Source organism: Malaya genurostris, chromosome 3 (genome assembly GCF_030247185.1).
Source record: "Malaya genurostris strain Urasoe2022 chromosome 3, Malgen_1.1, whole genome shotgun sequence".
Lineage (NCBI taxonomy): Eukaryota > Metazoa > Arthropoda > Insecta > Diptera > Culicidae > Malaya > Malaya genurostris.
In genome coordinates, this window is record NC_080572.1 from 192,380,191 (window position 1) to 192,403,897 (window position 23,707).

A 23,707-nucleotide genomic window follows, 5' to 3' on the forward strand; every position below is an offset into this window, starting at 1 on the left:
TGAAAGGTAATATTGATGCCTCGTGAAATATCAATTAGTGAACTTGTCTTATGTTGTCGGGGGAATGATCGTTATCCTGGGTTGCACTTTCATCGAATCCTCCTCCGAACCGTGGATGGTAGATTAATATAATAACTGTGGTATTGTATTCTCTTCTGCCTTTACAGTTAGCCTCGTCACGATGTCAACAGCCAAACGGCTGGTGCTATCGTTAAGAGGTCGCAAGGAATCTCAGAGTACCGCGGGCACATCCTCCACCCGGTTAGTGTCGGCCAACAGTACTTCACCCGGTCACGAGCTCGACGAGATTGCGGTCGTTTCCGGGGGCGCTGAGTCGAGCCACGTTTCCTACGGTAGCCTCTCGCTCGGCCACACCAATGGACCCCGCTACATACCAGGTGAGTGATTGGTTGCCCTATGGAATACTGTACAGATTGTTTGATTTAGTGGAATATTAGAAGGGGCCGATTTTTTCTGTTTGTTGATAAGTGTTTTGTTGTTTGAAGCAGCAGCATTCAATGTTAATTGCAAAGTGATCATATGACATGAAAAAGAATTCGTATTTTTTGCCTGAGTGGACTTGTAATGATTTTTAATCTTATCTAAAATATCTTTCAAATAAGTGTTTGCTTAAAACATTGATTTCAAGCTTAGATTCTTAGTGTCAGTAGGATTGTAGTTCTATTAAAAAAATTATCCTGTACGCTAAGAATCGGCTGCGAAATCCGTTGAAATAGGAAGATCAAATTCCACAAAGGACTTTGACTTTGCTTTGCTTTGCTTTGCTAAGCTTAGATAACCAATTACCCAAATATGTGTCATTCAACTGTCTTTTTACAGTTACGTTATTTTCAAATTAAAGATAGGGGAAGATGCAGACATTGTTCCTTATTCTGCAAAACTACAACATTGGGCTAGCAAAATGGACAGTAATAGAGAACTGAAATTTGAACCGTACAGCTCGTGTAGAGCTTGAACGTGTTCGGAGTACTGTTTAATCGGTCTACTTTCCTAGATGTAATTGAATTTTAGAATTGTTTTTTTTATGTTGGATATGTTCAGAAAGATTTTTGAATATAATTAAATTAGTTGTGCATCTTATCACCGTTAAGTTTTACAATACTACCGAAAAATCACTATAGAACAATTTTTAGTACATCTAAAACAATTATGCAGCAAATCACCAACTTGCCCACGTTGCACTAGTAGTTATAGAAGCTCTGCAAAAATTTTCACATCGTCATGTAAAAACGAAGTAACTAAAACAATTGTTCAACTTATCAAAAATTTCCCAAATGGCTGTCATAATTATATCGGACTAAATATATGCCGAAATGGCTGTATATCTCTTGTGAAGAAAAAAATAGTAAAATTAAGATCTCTGCAAGGCAAAAAATGATAAGGCGAATAGAGAACCCCACAGTAAAAACTATTTTGCTGTCTAGTCCGCATAGTCTTGGCTGCCTCATGGAATTTTTGGTCAGTGTCTGCAGTTATCTTCATTTTTAGAAAAACAATTCGAAACTTGCAAATAAGTTGTACCATATTTATCTGGTTAAAATGAATGCAAAACTTGCCGACATGAGAATATTATCATAAAAGTTTCAGAAATACAGCTTAACATACACAATGAAAAAAAAACAATCAGATAATTTGTAGACAGTTTTCATCTCGCGAAAAAATTAGAGGGTTGTATTCAAGACATGACCGAGCACAATAACATTAAAAATGGAACGTTCCTAGGGTCTTCATAATTAATACAATAATAAAGATGATAATGATGATGATACACTAATTGCTAGCGAATGATAAAATTGACAATTAGATTCTTTCTTGATAATTGATTCTATTCAATTTTGTTCCCTTTCCACAAATTTTCAAATTGTTAAGTTTTGAATAACGTCCTTTAACTAGAAGTCAATTATGATGATTTCAAAGTTAGTTGAAAGCTCAATTTTAGATACAAACAACCTGAAGATTTAAACCTGAACAAATGAAACTATTTTATTTTATGGTAATAATTTTCGAGAAACATACAAACTTATTAAATTTATAAACAGTTAATCCAAGAGAAGATTTTATTCATTTAAACGAAGAATGTTGTAACAGTAAACTCAGTAAAAGTGTAATTTTATTAATCCTTTTTCAAAATCGTCGATAATCTTCGGAAAGTGTAGGTAAATAATATGGCAACAATACGAGGAAGAAAACATGTAAAAAAGGTCCGCATAAAATATTTAGTTACTTACATTGATTTTCGCTTTGGCATATTAGCATATTAGGAATATACGGAATGGATACGCAACAAAATTCCGAAATTTTGTTATTATTGTAACTTGATGTTATTAACATATGAATGAACATTGTCATAGTTACAACGCGCCATCAGACGCTTATTGTTTTGAAGCAAATAATAATTCAACTAAAATTGGTGGTTAATCAAATTCTACGAGGGTTCCTATTCAAACGATACATGTAAAATCGCAGGTAAACTTACCTCGAGTTTGTCTTTGATACTATATGATATAGCATCTAATTGTACTGTATATGTGAGCCTGTGGAACTCATTTATGCTACTAAACCGAGGAGGCCGCTTTTAGATAAGTTTCAGAATTTAATTTTGAATCTTTTGAAGCGTTTAATTCCTGGTGGGACAACAACTTGTTCAGTCACATTGTCACGTTTTGTTCGTATTGGGATGGAGATTCAAGTATGCAAACCGATCCGTTGACAAATTAAAATATTTTTAAGCTTACAATATGGAAGCTTTAGGATCATTTAAATTAGGAAAATCCATTAACAAATCATCAAGGAACAAGCGCTGCAAATTAGATCCGAAAAATCTATCGCCGATAATTCTAAATTGGCCTGATTGTTACCGGATAACCAAAATAAAATACTCAATTAAAACCAATTTTTCAATGGTATGCAATTGAAATATTCGAAAGACGTTATCTCATAAGTTTAAGTTAAATGTTTCCGAATCGATTGGTTGTTGAATTATATAAATCCATCAACAAATGACTGAGTTATTAACGTTCAATGACGGAAAAAGGTTACGCGGCTATTTTTGTAACTAACACCCGGCCCCGTATAGCGAAGAGTAAGGCATTTTTAATGCCAAAAAATGAGCATACCTAACATAACTTTTTAAAGATAAAGTTTAGGATGGACGAAAAGTTAAGTCCATCATAGTTATTCTCATAGTTTTATATTACCGCTTGAGCAACTTGTTTTTGCAACTACAGCACATGGGCTCAAAGTAATTCCTACAGTACGTATCACAAATGTCGGGTTCACTAAGATGAATGACTAAACCGTATTGTTGTTTAAGTCAACTAGTTTGATAAAAATAATAACGACTATTTCGATAAAAATAAAAATTTCTCTTTTCAATATTTACATGTTTATATTTCCTTTTATTTATGTAAAATAAATCATTACGTTGGGTGAACCATATTGGAAAATATTGAAGAAAGATTCATTTCAAGATTTTTCTGATTAATTGAAACATCAATATGATTAAAATCGTCTGAAAAAGTGTATGAATGTTTGATAGCATTTTTCATATATTCTGAACATTATTCCGATGATATTCATTGAAAAGAATAGATTGTTATTTTCATAGAAATTGATGAGCAATTATCAAAACTGATATTTCACATACCTATATAAAAGTTGTCAATTTTTGCTTTTTTGTATAGAAAAGTTATACAATCGCAGTAAAAAATCAACTTTTCAATCGAAGCTCGGAGGACCGCATGTCATATACCATTCGATTCAGTTCGACGAACTGAGCAAATGTCTGTGTGAATGTGTGTGTGACAAATATTATCACTCAATTTTCTCGGAGATGGCTGAACCGATTCTTACGAACTTAGATTCTAATTAAAGCTTTAATGGTCATAGATCCTGAATTTCATTCTAATATGACCTCCGGTTCCGGAATTACAGAGTAATATGCACCAAAAAAGTTAAAATTTTGTCACTCAATTTTCTCGAAGATGCTTGAACTGATTTTCAAGAACTTAGATTCAAATGAATGGTCTTATAGTCCTGTTCAACGTTCTTGAATTTTATTTTGATCTGACATTCGATTCCGAAGCTACAGGATGATATGCATATGAAAATAATTATATGTTTGTAACTGCACAACTCTGAAATTACTGAACGGATCGACCCGGGTTGGCGGTTCAATGCATAGGGCACAGGTCTAATAAACCAGTTGTTGCGTGTTCGATCCTCGACCTGGAAGGATTCGTAGTGTCAGTAGAATCTTAGCACCAGCCATATGCAATGGTTCTCTACACTCTGAATCGGCTGCGAAGTCTGTTGAAACAGAAGGTCAAATTCCACTACAGAAATGTAATATCAAGGCTTTGCTCTAGAAAAGGTGGTTTTATGTGAAATCTAAAGGGGTGAGGGTGGTTTAAATGGTATGATCGAACATAACTACACAGTTAGAAAAAATCTCTTGATTATACATTTTATAAGATGCACATAAATGACGCGTCGTTTTGCTCACAAATTCATACACGAAACGACCGAAATTAGCTCTGCGCCTAATTCGTATTACTGTTTTAGAATTAGTTGATTTTAACAACAAAGTTTTAAAAATAACTATAAAATTAGTTGAAATTGAGAGTTTACTTTGCTGAAAAATTCTCTTATTTTTAGAGAATGTGTTTAGTTGGCGAATATTCTGGACATAAACCAGCAATATTTCAATCCAACACGAAATTCTCATTGACAACTAATTTCGTTATTAAAATTAGAAAATTTGTTTCTATTTATCTATCACCGTCATTACTGAAGGACAGCACAAAGAAAACAAAAATGAAATTGGTTTTATTAACAAGTTTATTAGCCAAAAACTCATGAGAAGTGTCAAAGCGAAACAATCCATTAAAAAGCTGAAAGGGACAGTGTTTTGAAACTGCTCGCAAATTGTTTTGATGTTTTTCGCATGTGTATCCGTATATAGATTTCTAAATCGATGTTTGTTGTTTTTACGCGGAACAGTGAAGAGAGTTTCGAATGTTGCACTCTAATTGTATATGTCAAATAAAGTATTTTGTATCTTTCAATCTTCCGACTATGCCGTCCGGTGTTCTAGGTTTTTCCGAGTGCTCAAAGTTTTCAGTGAGTGAGTCGATTTCGCGAAGTCGAATGAAGAAAACAGGGATTTAAAAGTAAAATTTTCAAAATAAAGTTTATCTTTTGTTTACGTCTTTTTCTCCAATACAATATCGTATTTATACCTGCTAATATAGAAAAGATAACCGCGACAGAAAGTAGTAGTGTGCCATCTACTGGCTAGTAGTCATTACGGTGTTAACGTTTTTTCGGTGACAGAGCGCCATATAACTGCGAATTGCAGAAACCAATTCAACCATTTATGTTTGTTTGAAAATAACGTTTTATTTCTCTAATTCAACTAAAAAATTAGTTGAATGGATATGAAGTGTGCCTTAGCTAAGAAATGACAGCACGTTCAGTTGGTGAATTCAACTAAAAAAATAGCCATTTCAACAAATGTTTTATTATTATTAAGGGAACTAGAATTAGAAAATCTAAATTAGCAAAAGTAAGACTTTTTTAGTTGTCTCAAAAAATAACTAACTAAAATCAGAAAATCAACTAATTTTTTCGCCAAAATGCTGATTTCGGTCTTTCCGTGTATTCAAGATCATTTAAAATTGTGGGGTGGAGTTGTAGTAAGTGTATGCTTACAGAGGGAATTTGAATAATATTTCGAATTTAGAGAAATTGAAATTTTTTGACAGGCACAGATATTTATTACAACTAGATGAGATGATCGTAGAATATTTATACGCATGTAAAGATAGTAAGTATCTTTATTAAAGAAGCTCTCAGTCCAATTGTTTGTACATAGTGGTATAATTCCATAACAACTGAGTAAATTATCACCAAATTTAACACACAGGTACTTTTTGCAATTCAGATACCTTTACTATGTATTTTTTATGTTCCTTGGCGAGATCAGATATTCATTGCGCAGGTGAATAAAATGGTGGAGTTTGTAGCAAGAGACTCTGAAAAAGGTGTTTATTGTAAAATTTATTGATAAATAGAAAAACGAGGGGCCGGTAGATTGAGACTAGGAGAAGAGGGTTTTGAAGTCGAAAAAGTTCTTTCACTTTTCTTTTTCGATAGAGAGAATCTCTCCGTATTGGAACATAATCAAATATAATTATAATAAATTTGCAAATAAAAGAATCGGTGACGCTTGAGGGAAGATCATGCACACGCACTTCTATTGCACTATCTTCCATTTATACTGGAATGTTGTACTTGATGTTTTCGTGCTCCACATAGTGCACATTGTTATTGTCTTTTGCGAATTGAATTGCATCCAACTCTTTATAAAACTGCATGTAAACAACATTATTTGTCTTATTGCATTGAAGTAAATGCACACGTTTAATATCAAGATGCATTTTGCTCCTTAAGCAAACCTTCAAGTTCTCGTATCGAAGGTCGAATTTTGCACTGCCTGAAGTCAACAACAATTGTATTCTTTCGTGTCGGCGGTAGCTTTTGTTCGTTTGGTTCACTCATTTCGAGGTCGTTCTATTGTTCACTACACAATACTGTACTTGGTTTCTTCTGTCCCGAATGTAAGCGGTTTTGTTATATCGACTGACTTGGATGAGATGTGAAAGCGAACTGTGAAAGCCAGCATTTGACTGTGTTTAATATTGGTGCTTCCGAATGTCAGGAATGAGTCCCGTGAAACAGTTTTATATTTATATCGCTATAGTTATAGTCCGAAATGGAATAATTGACAGCAAAATTTTGTTTGTTGCTATTTTTGAGGTTGTTGGGTCCATCTGAGCTATGAACGGAACTACGTAAAAAGAAGAGCCTTTACCAAAATCGCTTTAGTTCTTAATCACTTCGCACAGGAAGCAGTTATACTGTGGGACGTTCGCAAAGTCTGTTTTGCTTCAAACAAGAACGATTGCGTCAAGCAGCTGCTGATCGTTTGCATTGGAGCAAAATACAACGAAAAGTGGAATGTTATGCAAAATCAGCTCTTTTAATGGCTCCAAATGATGTCTAAAGTACTATTTTAATCGTTTATCTGTTGAAATATGCAAATTGAAAGAGAATATAATCAGTTTAGTGAAGGTTTGATAGATTAACTAGATTTTGTGTGTATTGGTTTGAATACGTCTTGTTGAGTTCAGAGTGTGCAAATGGTGTCAGATATTCTATTCATCACATTTGCATTGAATTAGAGTATTTTTTCAATGATATTGAATAAGGAAGCTTTTAAACAAATTGAAATGGCAAGCATCCGACGCGTATTTTGTTTATGTCGTCAGTTTTGTATAAATAACTACTATTTTACGATCTAACCAATACTCCAGTTCACATCCAATGTCCTTTTTCTTACCTATCGTATCCAAATACTCAGTTTTTAGCACCAGCCAATTACACTCTTGAGAATAAGTATGATATTGCACTGATAATAGGAATAGAAAAAATATTTATACCCAAACAGTTAGTTTTACTTATAAGATGTATTTTACTTCATATGTTTAATAATTTGAGAATGAGTTGAAAATGCTAATTTATGGATAATGCAAAGAATTTTACAGACGGTTTAAACAAAAATAGACTGAAAAGAGACTGGAAAAATTAACCTCAATTTAAAAACACATTAAGCTGTTTAAATTCACATCAGCAATAGGACGTTAAGCCGAAATACCTAGGTCACCTATTTGAAGGAGTTATTACATATAATCCAGTTCGCACCCTCTCATTCTGCTACTAACGCTAAAGGCGATAGTACACAGTCGATGCCATTCCATTGACCAAATGTCATCATAGTCACACGAAGAGGCATGAGATTGGAACTTGTGAGTATTTAGTTATCTTACCTTTCGACAATCCTATTGTTATTCATTGACAATGTTCACAAATTCAATCGTATACGTATTGCATCTCTTTGTAAGCTCAAAAAAAAAAAAGAAAATCTTTAAATATGGTAGAACACGGAGATAATCTTTTACCTCACCAAAATATCGTGCCAACAAATTTTAATCCGGTAAGATTATTATACTTCCCATATAAGTGACGGAAACCGGATCAGAAGAAAATTATGAACCCAGGGTTGATGGAATTTGCTTCTTAAATCTTTTCACTTTTCTTCTTTACCAAGCAGTAACAAATGCGTCCACAGCACGTTTAGAACCAGTCAATATTTCATCAAGCGAACGCTCGGTAAAATTGGAAACTTTATACCCTGTTTGTTTAACGCTTAGTGCGTACCGTTTTCAAGCCAACTTCACCGTTCCTTCGTGTGGTGGGTTTGGTTTGGAGGAAGCGTACCAGGCGCGAAAAGGCAATTCTGAAGTCTAATTGATTTGGTGAAGGAACAATGGCTAGAATTTTAGATCGAGTTATTTGATAGCTGAAGGAAAAGTTGGTCGGTTTGAACAGTTTTGAGGATCGGATTACGCATTGCTAATTACCGTACTTTGCCGGAACGAGTTAATAATCCTGTTAAATTATGGGAAGCTTATAGGAAGATTTCGACTGCTGCTATAAATCAAATTTTCTGTGGAAGCACTTTCGATTTGCGTTTTCTTTCGATCTTCAGAATTATGTCATGCAATTAAAATTCCCATTACCGGTTTTTCAGATTACTAAATATGAATCTATCCTGAATACGATTTCCTCACTTCTCCACGGCCGTCGATTCGGCAAAGTTGTGAAATATCCCTCATTTCCTGTGAGTTATTTTCGTATCATAAATAAAAGCCCCCGTCTTCAGGGCACTCATCCACAGCCCGTGCCGAAAACAGAACCCAATTCTAAACTCAACTCAACTGACATATACATTACACCCCACAGTCCTGCCTCGGTGGGCTAGTTATATTTTAGGAACCCGGACATCCCGCCAGGGTTCGGCCTCTCATGGAGTGGAAAATGTCTTAATTACTTTCCAGTTCCCGAATGGCAAAAGCGGAACGTATTCCACCCTAGCAGTGCGGAATGCGCATACTGCATTCACTTGAATTTGGTTTAACCCCACCAGCATTGCAAGCATCCTCCACAAGTCCTTGTCAGCAAACAAGATACGGTGGTTGAGTATTTGAGTGTACACTGGCTTCGGCACTCTACGAAAGTTAAAATAATTTCCTCCGCAAATAATTGCGAACGTCCGTGTGATTGAGAACGGTCGTGTGTCGGTTACTTTATGTTATACAGCAATAAACTAAAACCGATTACCGGGCTCCGAAAAGATATTTGCTAGAGTTCCTGTTCGGTGCCGAAGAAATGTAGTGCAAACTCGGTTAGTTAAGACCAAACGACGATTGAGTTGTAACTATGGTAATATTGCTGCCGCACTTGTTATGTCATTCATTATATAGGATTAATTGAGTTGAGTCTGCTCCTGTTTCTTCAATTTTATTTTATTTGCCAGCAACGAAAGCTCAATGCAGACTAAATCTCATGCACAATGGGACTGACCCGGTACCGAATTCGTTCATTATTGCACTAGAATATCCTTATGAATGCAATCACTTCAACAACAACAAAAAACTCAAGCACACAATTGTCGCAAATCATCGTCTTAAATAGTCTCCCAGTGCAAATTCCCTTGGAAACAATACCACGTGCCCGTGCATGTAGGTGTCCATAAAAGGAAATATGAAGATGATTGCATCAGCGCGTCGCAGGGACTAAAAATAGCGTCGCGGTACACACAAACGCGAACAGCACACCGTTGGCTGTTGTTGCCACCCATCCGATGGGTAGTTTCAGGTTGACTCCGGTTGCCTGTCACCGCACCCTTCGTGTGTGTATGTGTGTGTGTTATTGTTTCGTAGTGCCACACCTTGCGCACTTTTGTTGTGACCTTCGACTGCGGAGCGTGCAAAGATCCCCACAGGATAGCGAAGGCGTCACCAAGCACACCGTTGCGAAATGTACGCGGACGGATGAGGAGCCGACCGCCTGGAGCGGAGTCGTTAGGTGAAATACGGATAAGGGCGGTTTGGCCCTGTCTGAATGTGTCAACACCAAACATTAACTGTTGCCACTGTTGCGGCTGTTTGATCGAAAACAGGTGGGCTGTAAGCTCATCAATAGAAAACAGTTTGTGTGTTGGTAGTGTGGTAAAATTTTATGTTCCGAAGTAACGAGGAAGCTTTTATTTGTAGGTTTGTAGTGGCTTTAAAGAACTATGTGAGCAGGATCTAAGACTTTGTCGAAGATTACACAATTTTACAACTGATTTTATTTACAAAAATTTCCTAAGATTTTCGAGAGCTTTATTCCGCAGAGATAAAAAAATCTAATTTTTGGTGGGAAAGAAATGCTCTCAATGCTATCCAGTAAACAAAGGAAGAGGAGGAGAGGCAATGGTTCGCAATTCCCGCCTTCGTACATTGAATCGACTCTATTCGCTGTTGTTGTCGGAATTATTATTATTAACTGAAGTAGAAATACCTTGTTTTACAGGGGAACGGGTGTAGCCCCGATCAGACGTGTTTATGGAAATTGCATCAAATTTTGATTTTATAAATAACACAAAATCCATCAGAATTCGATATAAATTCTCTATGGATAGTTGTTAAAATATCAAGATTTTATATCAAAAATGTGTGTCATTTGTATCTGATTATATCTAATTATTATTTTTATCTGAAATAATATTGTTATATCTTAATAGATTTGAAATTGTGTACAGTAGATTGAAGTTCATTTACTTTTTCTTTCAGTAAGAGAAAAATATTTATAATTTCGCTATAATGTTTGAAACACAAAATTTATAAATAAATATCACTACTGATAAATCAAATTTTGGTACAATTTACACCGAATTATCTATGGAGTGCAAAACTGTACATCTTAATTATAAGTCTTTTTTGGTATGAATAAAATATGAATATGAATGAATATGAATGAATATGAATGAATCAAAACGAGATACAATTTCAATACAATTCAGATATGGTTTTCTGATCGGGGCGTGATTGGTTAGTCGATGCCTTTCATGCAGCCCACCTGGGTATGATTCCCAACCCCACACATACGACTGTTTTGAATTAGTCATGCACATATCAGTTCCGATGTTCAACTGAACGAGTATAGAAGGTTAACTATGGTCGAAAATCGATCATTTGCCTTCGGGCTGGCTGGATGGTATCATATGCCCTGTCTACAAAAAGGGTCACCGACTTGATTGTAAAAACTATCGAGGCATAACACTCCTCAATACCGCCTACAAGGTACATTCTAGAGTTCTATTCGGCAGACTGCGTCCATCGACAGAATCCTTTGTCGGTGAATACCAGTGCGGTTTTCTAGAAGGACGTTCAACGACGAACAAGATGTTCACCTTGCGACAGGTTCTTGATAAGTTTCGGGAGTACAACTTGCGGACTCATCATCTGTTTGTAGATTCAAAGCAGCGTACGACTCAGTGAAACGTAACGAATTGTGGCAGATCATGTCAGAACATGGCTTCCCGACAAAGCTATTATAACTGATTCGTGCGACGCTCGATGGATCGAAATCAAGCGTCAAGATAGCTGGTACGACATCCGATGCTTTCGTGACGTTAGATGGATTGAAGCAGGGCGACGCACTCTCAAATCTGTTGTTCAATATAGCTCTCGAATGTGCCATACGAAGATCCGGCGTGCAAAGAAACGGAACCATCATCAATAAGTCACACATGCTTCTTGGTTTTTCGGACGACATTGATATTATTGGTGTGGATCGTAGAGCTGTGGAAGAGGCTTTTGTGCCCTTCAAGAATGAAGCAGCGAGAATAGGGTTGACGACAAACTCTACCAAGCCTACAGTACATGGTGGCTGGTAGAAAACGATGCAACCCAAACGGTGTAGGACCCGAGGTGGAGATTGATGGGGTACTATACGAGGTTGACGGGTTGACGAGTTCATATATCATGGAACACTAGAGACATGCGATAATTATATTAACCGCGAGGTAAAAAGGCGTTGGAGCTGATAATAGAATTTTCTACTGCCTCCGTAACCAGCTGAAGTCTCGCAGCTTGCAAACACGTACAAAATTTGCTCTATACAAGTCGTTGATACTACTTGTTGTCCTATACGGCCACGAAGCATGGTCGTTGAAAGAAACAGATATTCGAGTACTCGGCGTCTTTGAGAGAAAAATTCTGCGCTCAATACTCGGCGGTAAAGAAGAGAATGGAGAATGACGCAGACGTATGAATCATAAACTGTACCAAGCATACAAAGATGCGGACATTGGAAGGCTTATAAAACACGGTAGACTATAGTGGGCTGGACAAGTAGCAAGAATGCCGGAAGAGGGAATGGCCTACGTGATGTTCAGCAGAGAACCTGGAAGAGGTCGTCGACTGCGGGGTAGATCTCGCACTCGTTGGCTTTGCGCAATTGAAGAGGATGCACGCGCAGCGGGAGTACAGAGTGACTGGAGAAGATCGACTATCTTGGAAAGCTACAATTCGTTCGGTCATGTTCCGAAGACGGGATGTGCACCATTAAAGTAAAGTAAGTAAACATTCTGATTCAGGATTTCCACTTCAGAATCCTTGAACAAACTTCCGGATATGAATTTTAGATCTGAATTCTGAAATTGAAGGTTGGATCTGAACTCCGAACCGGATTTCAGAACTAGAGTTTAATTCCTGAATTCAGTTTCAAAATTGAATTAATAAATTCAGTTTCAGAACTATTTTCGAGGACTCCGAGACTGCATGCTCGAATTAAATCTGAAACAGGGACTCTGGAATTAGATTTGGAACAGAATTCTTTCAGGTTCGGAATTTAGGCTCAGAATTCAGTTCTATATCTCAATTAGGAATAACATTTCTGAGAATAAATGCTGTTTCATAATCCCATTGAATTCGGATTCCGAACCAGAATTTTGCAACTGAATTCTGAGTCTGTTCAATATTTTGAATTAAGTTCGTGATTTCCTGGTCTAGCATTTTGGTTTTGGTGTAGATGAATAAATGATGGCAAAAAGTTCTGAACAGTTGGAAACATTGAGTAAATTCCGTAAATCGGTGCTTTTTAGAACCATTAGTATATTTCCATTGAATGTATTAAATCAAGGATTATGCAAAATTTTCATCTACTGAGTATGTAAATCCAAAAAGACTTTTGTAGCATTGCTAATTTGAAGGGGAAAAAGCTAACTTTTTACCCCCAAATTCATGCTAGGGGCACATTCCCGTTTTTAAATTTATTTTACGTTTCGTCTTTGACTAAACAATGCTTAGCAGTTTATGTTGAACTACTAGTGCGACCTGGCGCCTCAACATAAACATAAAATCAATTTACTGTAGCGTTGTTTATGGTACTCCCATTTGTTTCGTGTTAATTAATTGTATGGTAGAATATGTTTGTCGTTGATACGTCGTATTCGCACAAATACATACCGAAAAGTACTAACTATTATTGAACTTATATACTGAAAAATATAATTTATAGCTCTCATAATTTTTCGGAGCAACATAAAAAAAATCAGACCAAAGAAAGAACGGTTCAACAGAACTAGTTCATTCGATAGAACTATCTTTAGTATAAACGCACCCTTACAATTCTAGATGCGATTCAGTAAAAGCTGCAAAATTTACACGAACAACTAATATGAACGATTATCTATATTCAAAAGTGTGCAAGGAGCATGTCAGTTTTATTCGTGCTGACGTCCTCCAGTAATGTCTGTGACATTACACACTCGTTTTTTTTTGTTTACAGGCCGCATCTTTGTATTGTACTATTCATTGTGTTATTGAATTTCTTGTTGGAAATCCTTGGATGCGAAGACATCAATCATCGCTTCAAACATCTGAGCTTATGCATTGACAGGGATATCAGATCTTACTCTACATAGTAATTTCATTATATAAGAAAAATAGTGAACTATTTCGCTTTCATATTTCGTCTGAGATTGTTGATAAAATAAATTGCTTGCGACAGGAACGAAAGAAATAATATAATAAAAGATACCGTTTCTAATGTTTATTGTTGATTTGGGGACGGGTATAGCGTGATGGGATAGTCGATACCTTTCATATCTCTCTATGACGATTTGAACGTGGGCAAAAATGTACCGGTAGTCGGACTTGGATAAAATTTAGCAAACCATTTATGGGACTATCAATGGTTTATTTGGTTACAGAGTCTCATGGTCTGCAAATGAAATTCAGGAACTTTGTATGGGACCGTGAGACCTTTTATTTGAATCTAAGTTTGTGAAAATCGGCTTAGCCACCTATGAGAAAAGTGAGTGACATTATTTTCACCTTTTTAATGCATAATTTTCACATATTTGGTGCATATCACCCTGTAATTCCAGAACCGGAAGACGGATCCAACCGAAATTCGGGAACTTTGTATGGGACCGTGAGACCTTTCATTTGAATCTAAGTTAGTGAAAATCGGCTTAGTCAGCTCCGAGAAAAGTGAGTGACAATATTTGTCACACACATACACACACACGCACACACACAATTTGGCTCAGCTCGTCGAGCTGAGTCGAATGGTATATAACAATCCGGGCCAAAAGTCGGTTTTTGCAGTGATTGTATTGCCTTTCTCTATCAGAAAGGTAAAAATGGCATCGGTTCCCAACCCACAACATAGGGTCAGAAAGTTTTTCTGGTCAGAGGAGGCAAATGACATTAAGGTTAAAACCTGCATCAAAAACAAAAAAAAAGTTGATTTGATTTGTTTATTGTTGATTTAACTTCAAAGTTGGAAAATGAATCAACACTTTCTATTGCGAATCACAAACCGACGACGTTTTCCCTGAATCCAGACAAACTGGGAACTCGGAATCAACTCGTGATGCTGACAACGATGAAGAAATTTTTAAATTCTAAATAAAAGATAACTTCATCTAATCAAAAATCATCTCAATCAAATGCATTTGCTCCGACTAAATAAAACAAATTGTGTTATATGCAATCATTTCTTTAAGAAACGCAAAGCTGTTGATTTCGTTAAAGACAACAACGTTATGCACTAAGCGGAACATGAAAACGTTAGGTAGAAAATTCCATCGTATGTGAACTTTAGAAGTACAAGAGCATGACCTGCACTCAAACGCCACCTCAACCGGTGATATTTAAGAAAAAATCTACTCTGGTATTCTACTATTGATGGGACTGGAGTTGGAAATTGAAATTGGAAGCGATTTTTTGTTATATATGTTATATAGAAGAGTAAAATTTTACAATATTTTTTTGTTCATAATATCGGTCGTATATCGTTGACTCCCGAATTTCTATACAAATACAAATATACAAATTTATACAAAGCTATGTGGTATTTATAATGCAAATTTTCTAAGTTTTGAATTTGTTTATGCGGTGAGCATTAACCGCTTGAAATAAGGTTTCATAGTGAAGATTTATTCTCGGTATTCTGAATGACGTACATTTGTTATGCACGCATTTAAAGAAGGCTACTCCTTGTTATGTAACTTTCGGTTAAAACACAAGGTTTCCATAGAAAATACTGATCATCTACGACATTCATCAGGCCATGTGTCAATACTGTCAAATAGCTAATCACAGAGATTCAGTATGATTTTTTAATGTTCATGGCGATAAATGCCATAAGGGACAAATCAACAAATCGTCGAATTAGCTCTAAATATTTTCGGAGGCGATACTATTAGGGACCGATTTCCGTCGTAAAACCGAAATTCCGTTTTAGTAAATTAAAAAAATTGTTGTTAGATTCCCAGAAACAGATGATAATTTCCTAAATCATTTCTAGTCAATGAACCACATAAGCACAATACAGGGTATTGTTTGTAGTGCCACATGTTACGATTTACCGGACACTTGAGCAAAGCATTTTGTCGTGGATCTCGAACAATACGTAAATTTTCGTTTAAATACAATAAGTTTTTAGTATTCGGTGAAGATGGCCGTCGGCACACATTTAGTAACTGGGTCATTGTAATTCATACGCCATCTTTACGGTGGCATATAAAACGTTAATTAGATAGATCACACAAAATCCTTGTTCAAAAAAAAAAAAACCTTACGTATTTTCAGCAGAGGATCGATTTGTCACCGGATCCCGACTGTGAGACATGACGTGCAGCGACGGACGAGGCGTTAAATGACAGTACTATACACTGGAGTGTAAGTGTGATGGCATCGCACTACACTCCAGGTAAAGTCTGGCACCAGTCTGGGGGCGGAAGGTGTGTAATTATGCAAATTTAATGAATTCTACGTCGCCCATGGCATGCTCTCGGGTGACAGCGAAGAAATAGCGATCTCTGCTAGTTAAACACTGTGCTGCCCGGTGGAACGCCATTATTCTGCACCCTACTGAAAGTGAGGAAAATTGCAGGAGGGAAAAAGGACAGGACAGGGCCGGGCATTCGTCAAGCACATCGTGTAATGAAACGCTGCTGACGACGGGAACAACGAACGGCTATGGTAACGTTCTCCCTGCCATTTCGGGATGACAGTTGTTTTGTTGATTGCGATGATACATTTCGGAAGGATGCCATGCAGGCATCCACGGTGCCCGTAGCAGTTAACCTGGTTTGCTGGGTGGAGTCGGCATTCCGAAATTAGACGCTGTTATCGCCTACCCGAAGGAAACGGTGGAATGTCGCCAAAGTGTTAAGCATCGTACCTTGCATCGCTCAAACCGTCGGAGTGGTTTTAATGTTCCTGGCGGTTGGCGGTACTTACACTTAGTGTGCTAATTAAAAGTCTACATGGTCGAGTTTCTTTTTGCAACGGTTTGGCCCCGATGGTGATCACATAGTGTGTGTGTTTGCTGTTAAGTTGGTAGCGATAGTAAAAAAGCTGCACTTATGCGGAAATGGTATGGTATTAAACTTGAGTAATCAACACTGGAGTCGTTCTCAAGTTCTCGAGCCAACCGCATAATTTGTAAATACAAAGTTACTCGTTTAACTGAACTGCTCGATGGCAATCAGTTTCTTTTTTATAGGAATAGATTCCATGGAAAACTGCATGTAACATGTACATTGCAGGCATGAGAAACATAAATCCAATTCTACATAGTTTAAAAAAACGATTCTCAGTATAAAATAAACCCTTACGAAAAATGGTCTTCGCGCAACAAACGATAAAAAACCTCTTCTTAAAGCACCTAGTAGTGTGATAGTACTTTTGTCTTGTCATTCAAATAGTCTCATCATAACATACCCATTTTTATAATTGGGGCTGATAATTCATTCAGATTCAATCGGTTAATTCAGAAATAAAGGCTTTCGACAAAAATTTTAAAACCGAAAGCATTGATTACTTTCTGAAAAGGAGTGCGGAGAAAATTATGGAACGTGTCGGTTACGTCATTTATACCATTAAATCTTCGAACCGGAAGTATTTATAAATTGGTCTTCAAATTGGCTTGCTGATTCAATAGCAGCTTTCAAACGAGTGTAGAATTGTTAAAATCGATTCAGTTATCCCCGAAAAAGTTGAGCAAAATGAATAAATCACATTTGGAACGAAAATGACTAGTACATGCCGGAAATGAATGCTTTCAGTCGCTTCAATATCCAAGATGATGACTTTATGTTTATTGATATTCGTTGCAAACCAAGACTGTATGGGTTTTAGAGCAGTGTCTATCACAAGGTTCAGGGTGTCGAAATGGTAGCGCGTATGCACGGAATGCATAAGAACGCAGGTTCGAGTCTTGTCTCTGAGCGTATCTTTTTCCAAGAAATCATCTTTTCTGTTAAGTTTTTCATTCACTTGTCTTCTCCAATATATGTTTCCACTCAGTCATTGCAAAAACTGGAATATATGGGCTATTTTGGAACGGGTTTGATGAGTAGATGTGGGAAAAGTCGCTGAAATCGCTTCAATATACACAATTTCGACTTCCGGTTTATCGATAATTCTCAAAACCGGTAACAAAATGGATATTTTTGGGACGGGTTCAATAAATAGTTGTTGGTAAATGATGCGACCCGGGTTGGCGATTCAATGCATACGGCACTGATCTTACAAGCCAGTTGTCATATGTTCGAGCCCCGACCTGAAAGGATTCATAGTGTCAGTAGGATCGTAGTACTAGCCATGCAATGATTCTGTACGCTAAGAATCGGCTGCGAAGTCTGTCAAAACAGAGAGGCCAAGTTCCACAAAAGGAATGTAATGCCAAGACTTTGGTAATGCCAAGACTTTGCTTTGGTAAATGATGTTTGAAGATTAGTGCATTGCTGTTTGAATCCTTTACCACATCAGTACTTTCGGAATGGACTTTACGAGTAAACGCTAGAAAGAATTTTCAAAGCTATTTCAAATCAACGATAGCAATTCCTATTTCATCAGTTTTCTTTCAACTTCCTTCTTGATCCGAAAACCCTATCAAAACTAGTAAAATTGTATCTCGTTTTGATATTTATACCAAAAAAGACATTGATAATTTTATTTAAATTGAACCGAAGTTTTATTGTTTCAATTGCGGTATTTATTTATTTATATGGGGCATTCCACGCAAAATCAGCCACCAAAATTTTTTTCGTCATCTAACTATTTTTATTCTTTAAAGAATTCGAAAATATTCAACACATATTTTTTTATTTCAATACGGTATGTGGAATTTTCGAGATATGAATTTTTGAAGTTTCGCGTTTACAAAAAAGAGCCTTTTTTCAACAGTCTATACTGTAAAATCTAACAAAGATACAAAACATTGCCCAAGACGTCAAATGTGTGTCTTTTCTTCAGCTTTCAAATAAGCACTTCCATAAAACAAACTTTATAGTAAATCAAAAAATTCAAACTTGGGCCTATTTTTTTTCTTTATTTTAGTTAAAAAAAGAAGCCTTAGGGGGTTAATTTAATCTTGGCAGAGTTTCAGAGTGGTAAGATTAATACTATCAGAGCAATAAATTTTTCAATCACGCCCCTCACGCGTGGAGCGTACCGCAGCGCAACTCGCTCGTATACGGTCTTAACTTGTCGACACATGTCGCGTCACTAATCGAATCCTAACTTTGACAGTTTATTGTTACAGTTTACAGTTAATATCGCAGTGTAAAAATGAATTCAAGAATCAAAAACATTCGTTGCGTCGAGTATCTTCTTCCCTTCTGGAGAAATTCGAATTGCAGGCAGAAAGCGAGCAAAAATGGGACAAAGGATTTGCGTGAGTAATAAAATAGTGATGACAAACAGTTTTTAAACAGTTGCATTTTTTCTATGATTTGGTTTTTCCAAAATCATATTTCGAAAATTCCACGTGAAATAAAAAATACGTGTCGAATATTTTCGAATTCTTCACCGGAAAAAAAATAGTTTTATGAAAAAAAAATTGGGTGGCTGATTTTGCGAGGAATGCCCCATATATAAAACTATAATCAAAAATTAATAATATTAAATATGGAAGAAATCCTATGCGTTTCTAGTTCATAAAAAGGGGAACAAGTGTATTGTGTACCTGCTGCTGCTGTATGCGCTGTATCGAAGCTGTTTGAAACTATAGTTCTGGATTTTGTAACTCATAGTTGCTCTGACTACATATCAGGGGTGGAAATAAGCAAATTTTTTGATTCACAGTGAATGAAAAAAGTCAGTATTATCTTTTCATATCACATATTTATTGTAGTTATTATAATGAATTTGGAAATGAATGATTTTTTATAAGATAAATGATGGTTTTACTTGGAATTGAAAAAGGTCTTCAATTTTATTTCCCATAATTTAAAACATAACCGCAAATTGTAGTTTTGTTAACCAGTTTTTTAATTTCCAGTTTTCGGTTTTTTGATTCACAATCGGAAATCTTGATTCACAGTTTCATGTGCAAAATGGGCTTATTTCCACCTCTGCTACATATCTCAGACTCAACATGAATTTATGCCCGATCGTTCAACTTCCACAAATTTAATATTCTACCTCAAGGAAGTCATCTTGGACCGTTCATATTTTTACTTTATCTTAACGATCCAAATTTTTTGATCAAGTGCGTAAAATTATCTTTTGCTGATGACTTCAAACTATTTCATATAATCAAATCAACAAACGATTCAGAGCTCTTACAGGAGCAATTGGATAAGTCGACTAATTGGTGTTATATCAACAGAATGTTTTTGAATGCCTTCAAATGTTCGATCATTTGTCTTAGTCTTTAACCGTCAAGCCAGTCACGCTCGACTACAATCTGTTGATTCAAAAGATGAGGAGGTTAATTTAATCTGTTGATTCAAAAGATGAGGAGGTTTTATGCCTGTTGGAGAACAAGTTTGACAGAAACTAACTCCAAAGATCGAATAGTAAAAAATAGTCAGCTGATATAATCTCGCGTTGCATGAAGGACACTACTGCCCTTTGTGTTAAAAAAAATCACACCATTCCACTCTACCGATCGCGAGTAATCGAGAGAACGATTTTATGTAACAGACTGTAAATTCTTGTGCTTTCGCAGTGTCACTTTTGCTTTGAATGATCAGAGTGATGCTTCCCAACTGATTTGTGGTTTACTTTCTCTCTCTCTCTCTCTCTCTCTCTCTCTCTCTCACACACACAGGCATTTTGCGTACTCGACGAACTGAGACGGATGGTATTTACACTCGGCCCTACGGGCCTCGGTTCAGTTTTCACAGTAATTGCATAACCTTTCTATATGAGAAAGGCAAAACTTAATTCTGCAAAATTATGCGCAAGAATTAGTTAGACAACTCTTTTCAAGTAAATTTTCTCCTAAATCTTTACAAAAAAAAGTTTGAATAAAAAAATTTGACTTTTTAAGTGTCACCCTACTTTTACTCCGAAAAATTGATGTAACTCGATCAAATAAAGGTAGAAAAGGTAGGAAAGTGGCTTTTTCAGCAAAGTTGCTCAAATTTCTACAACTTGGAGTTAACGTCAAACTAACAGAGGTAACGTCAAACAGTTTACGTAATCGAGGGTTTGGGCGTTTCTCCGGAACAGGAAGGGACAACCAATTGATCTTTGAACTTGATTCACAACCCAAAAAAAGCTATCAAACAATTCTAAGTTTGTTAAAATTGGTTAAGCCAGCTCCGAAAAAATTTAAAGGAGCGAACAAACATTGAGAGAGATAAAAAAAAGATGTTTTTATGCGACTTTTTCATACGAATTTCGAAAGTTTCGTCGATATTGAAGACCACCTTGCCTCTATGTTCAGATATTCATGATTTCGCGTAACTCAAAATGTACATTTTCATGTTTTTCCCGAATGATCGTTTGTCAATGGAACATTTTTACGCATTTACAAAATGAAGTATTATGGCATATGACATCTGGCTTGTAAGACCAGCGCCATATGCATTACACCACCAACCCGGGAATGGTGGATGCGGGTATCAAAATAAATCTAAATACTATTCTGTGAATAATGAAAGGAATGTTACAAAACAAGGGCTACAAGCCTGGATTAACGAAAAGTAATTGAAAACCACATTAAGGGACTTCAACACACTTCAAAAATAGGACATCAAACCGAAATACTTGACGTATTTTAAGAATTTTTAATATTTTTTGCGTTTCAAATGAGTGATTACATACAAATCATTTCGCACCCTCTCATTCTGCTACTTACACAGACGGAGATAGCACGCAGTGGACGCCGTTCTATTGACCAAATGTAATCACAGACTCACAGAGAGATTGGAATTTGTGAGCACTTAGTTATCTCACCTTTTGATGACCCAGTTGGTGGTTTTAGTCATTTTTTATACAAGTGCATCTTCTATATTTCCACGGCAAATGAACCATGAAGATCAGAAAATATTTTTCAGGAGCAATCTAATCGAATCGCAGTTGAGCAGAAGGATAAATCCGTATGGATTGTCCGTATGGAAAACTGTTATGTGAGCGATTGTATATTAAAGGGGTCATTGATTGTCATTGTGAAAGGTGCCCCATGTAAATTCGTTCTGAACCAGAAACTGAAGTACCGTTTAGTTTATTCACCATCTCACCGCGAGGAAAGTCTCAATGGCATGATGATGAAATCATTAAAATTGATATCCGATGTCGAAGCAAGCCGTGTAAATAAAAAGAGTTTATCCATAATCGCAAATCTTATTCGGTTCAATTGATCCATTCAAAAGCTACAACAAGTGTTTCTGCCACCTGACAGTCCCACAGAAGATGTGAACACACAACGCAGAGGTAATATTTTTCTGAAGCGGTTCTCTCGTGCCAAAATATGCTCAATGGGAATCAATTTCGCATTCGATTGACACCCTGCTTTCATCGGTTTGTGATAGAGATTGAATATCTGGTGGTGAAACGGCGAAAAAAAAAGAAGAATAACATAATGCATATCATTATCAATCCCGGCCATTCACTAACGAATGGGTTTACGAAATAAAAAGGTTTGTGTGAAAAAATGATTTCTGTCAAAAGCTGATTAAATTGAGGTTAACTGGAATGGCGCAATATTTCAAACCAGTTGTTATAATTAGAATAGACATCATGATATACGACACTGCGTCAGGTTAACTAACCGATGTGTGGTGAGGAATCGATTGTTACCATATCGGTACTGATTTATATTCGACCAGTAAATTCTATTTGAATAAATGGCATTTAATCTGATTTAGTTGTTAGCTGTGCCCCATTCTGTATTGTTTCCGCTAAATGAAACTCTGAATGGGGGAGGTTGACTGAAATGGCACATTCATTCGAAACTTCATAAAGTCGATGATTGTCCCGAGTTTGGATTTTGCATAATTTTGACAGATGCAACTGATAAAAACAAGGCAAAAGCCAAGAATTTTCGAATCACATCGCTCCTTCAAATTCTAAGAAATTTCAAATTTGCTAAGCTTAGTGTTAAACCATTTCTATTCAACTAGAACCTGCTTCCATCTTTAATTCATAGAACTACTATACAAGTGAGCAATTTCATTTTGTTGTATTTTTTAACGATTCCAAACTGTTTAAAGATTATTGTTCCTCCGTTTATGACTATAATAATTAAATTGATTTATTTGAATATTATCATTAAATTTAATCAGTTATTGCCTAGAAGTCATAAATAAAAATGTTAAAAGTGTATATAATACTGTTTCAATGCTACACGGAACGAACGAAATTAGCTCTGCGCCTAATTCGTATTACTGTTTTTGAATTAGTTGATTTTAACAACAAAATTTCCAAAATAACTATAAAATTAGTTAAAATTGAGAATTTACTTTGCTAAAAAAATTCTTATTTTTAGACAATGTGGCGAATATTCTGGACACAAACCAGTAATACTTCAATCCAACACGAAATTCTCATTGACAACTAATTTCGTGATTAAAATCAGAAAATTTGTTTCTATTTATCTATCACCGTCATTACTGAAGGACAGCACAAAAAAACAAAAATGAAATTGGTTTTATTAACAAGTTTATTAGTCAAAAACTCATGAGAAGTGTCAAAGCGAAACAATCCATTAGAAAGCTAAAAGCAACAGTCTTGTTGAAACTGCTTGCAAATTGTTTACACGTTTTTCGCATGTGTTACATGTCCATATATAAATTACTAAACCGATATGTGAAAATGACGTAAACTGTTAGTGGAAAGTGTATTTATTCAGAATTTGTGCGCATTTGAAGCGATTGTGGGTAATAATGTTTTTACGCGGAACAGTGAAGTGAGTTTCGAATGTTGCACTCTAATTGTACACGTCAAATGATGTTTTTTGTATCTTCTAATATTCCGGGCTACGC

The 23,707-nt window shown here is 36.1% G+C and overlaps 1 protein-coding gene across 7 annotated transcripts in view; it reads left to right on the forward strand.

The window, feature by feature from the left end:
- Positions 1 to 23,707, forward strand: part of LOC131436133 (cyclic nucleotide-gated channel rod photoreceptor subunit alpha) — a 437,495-nt gene that overhangs the window by 177,726 nt on the left and 236,062 nt on the right. For all 7 annotated transcript variants that reach the window (XM_058604643.1, XM_058604647.1, XM_058604645.1 and 4 more), the window contains one exon: positions 168 to 398. In XM_058604643.1, the coding sequence (XP_058460626.1) occupies positions 182 to 398 (217 nt within the window). In that variant the 5' untranslated portion in view covers positions 168 to 181. The remainder of the gene's footprint in view (positions 1 to 167; positions 399 to 23,707) is intronic.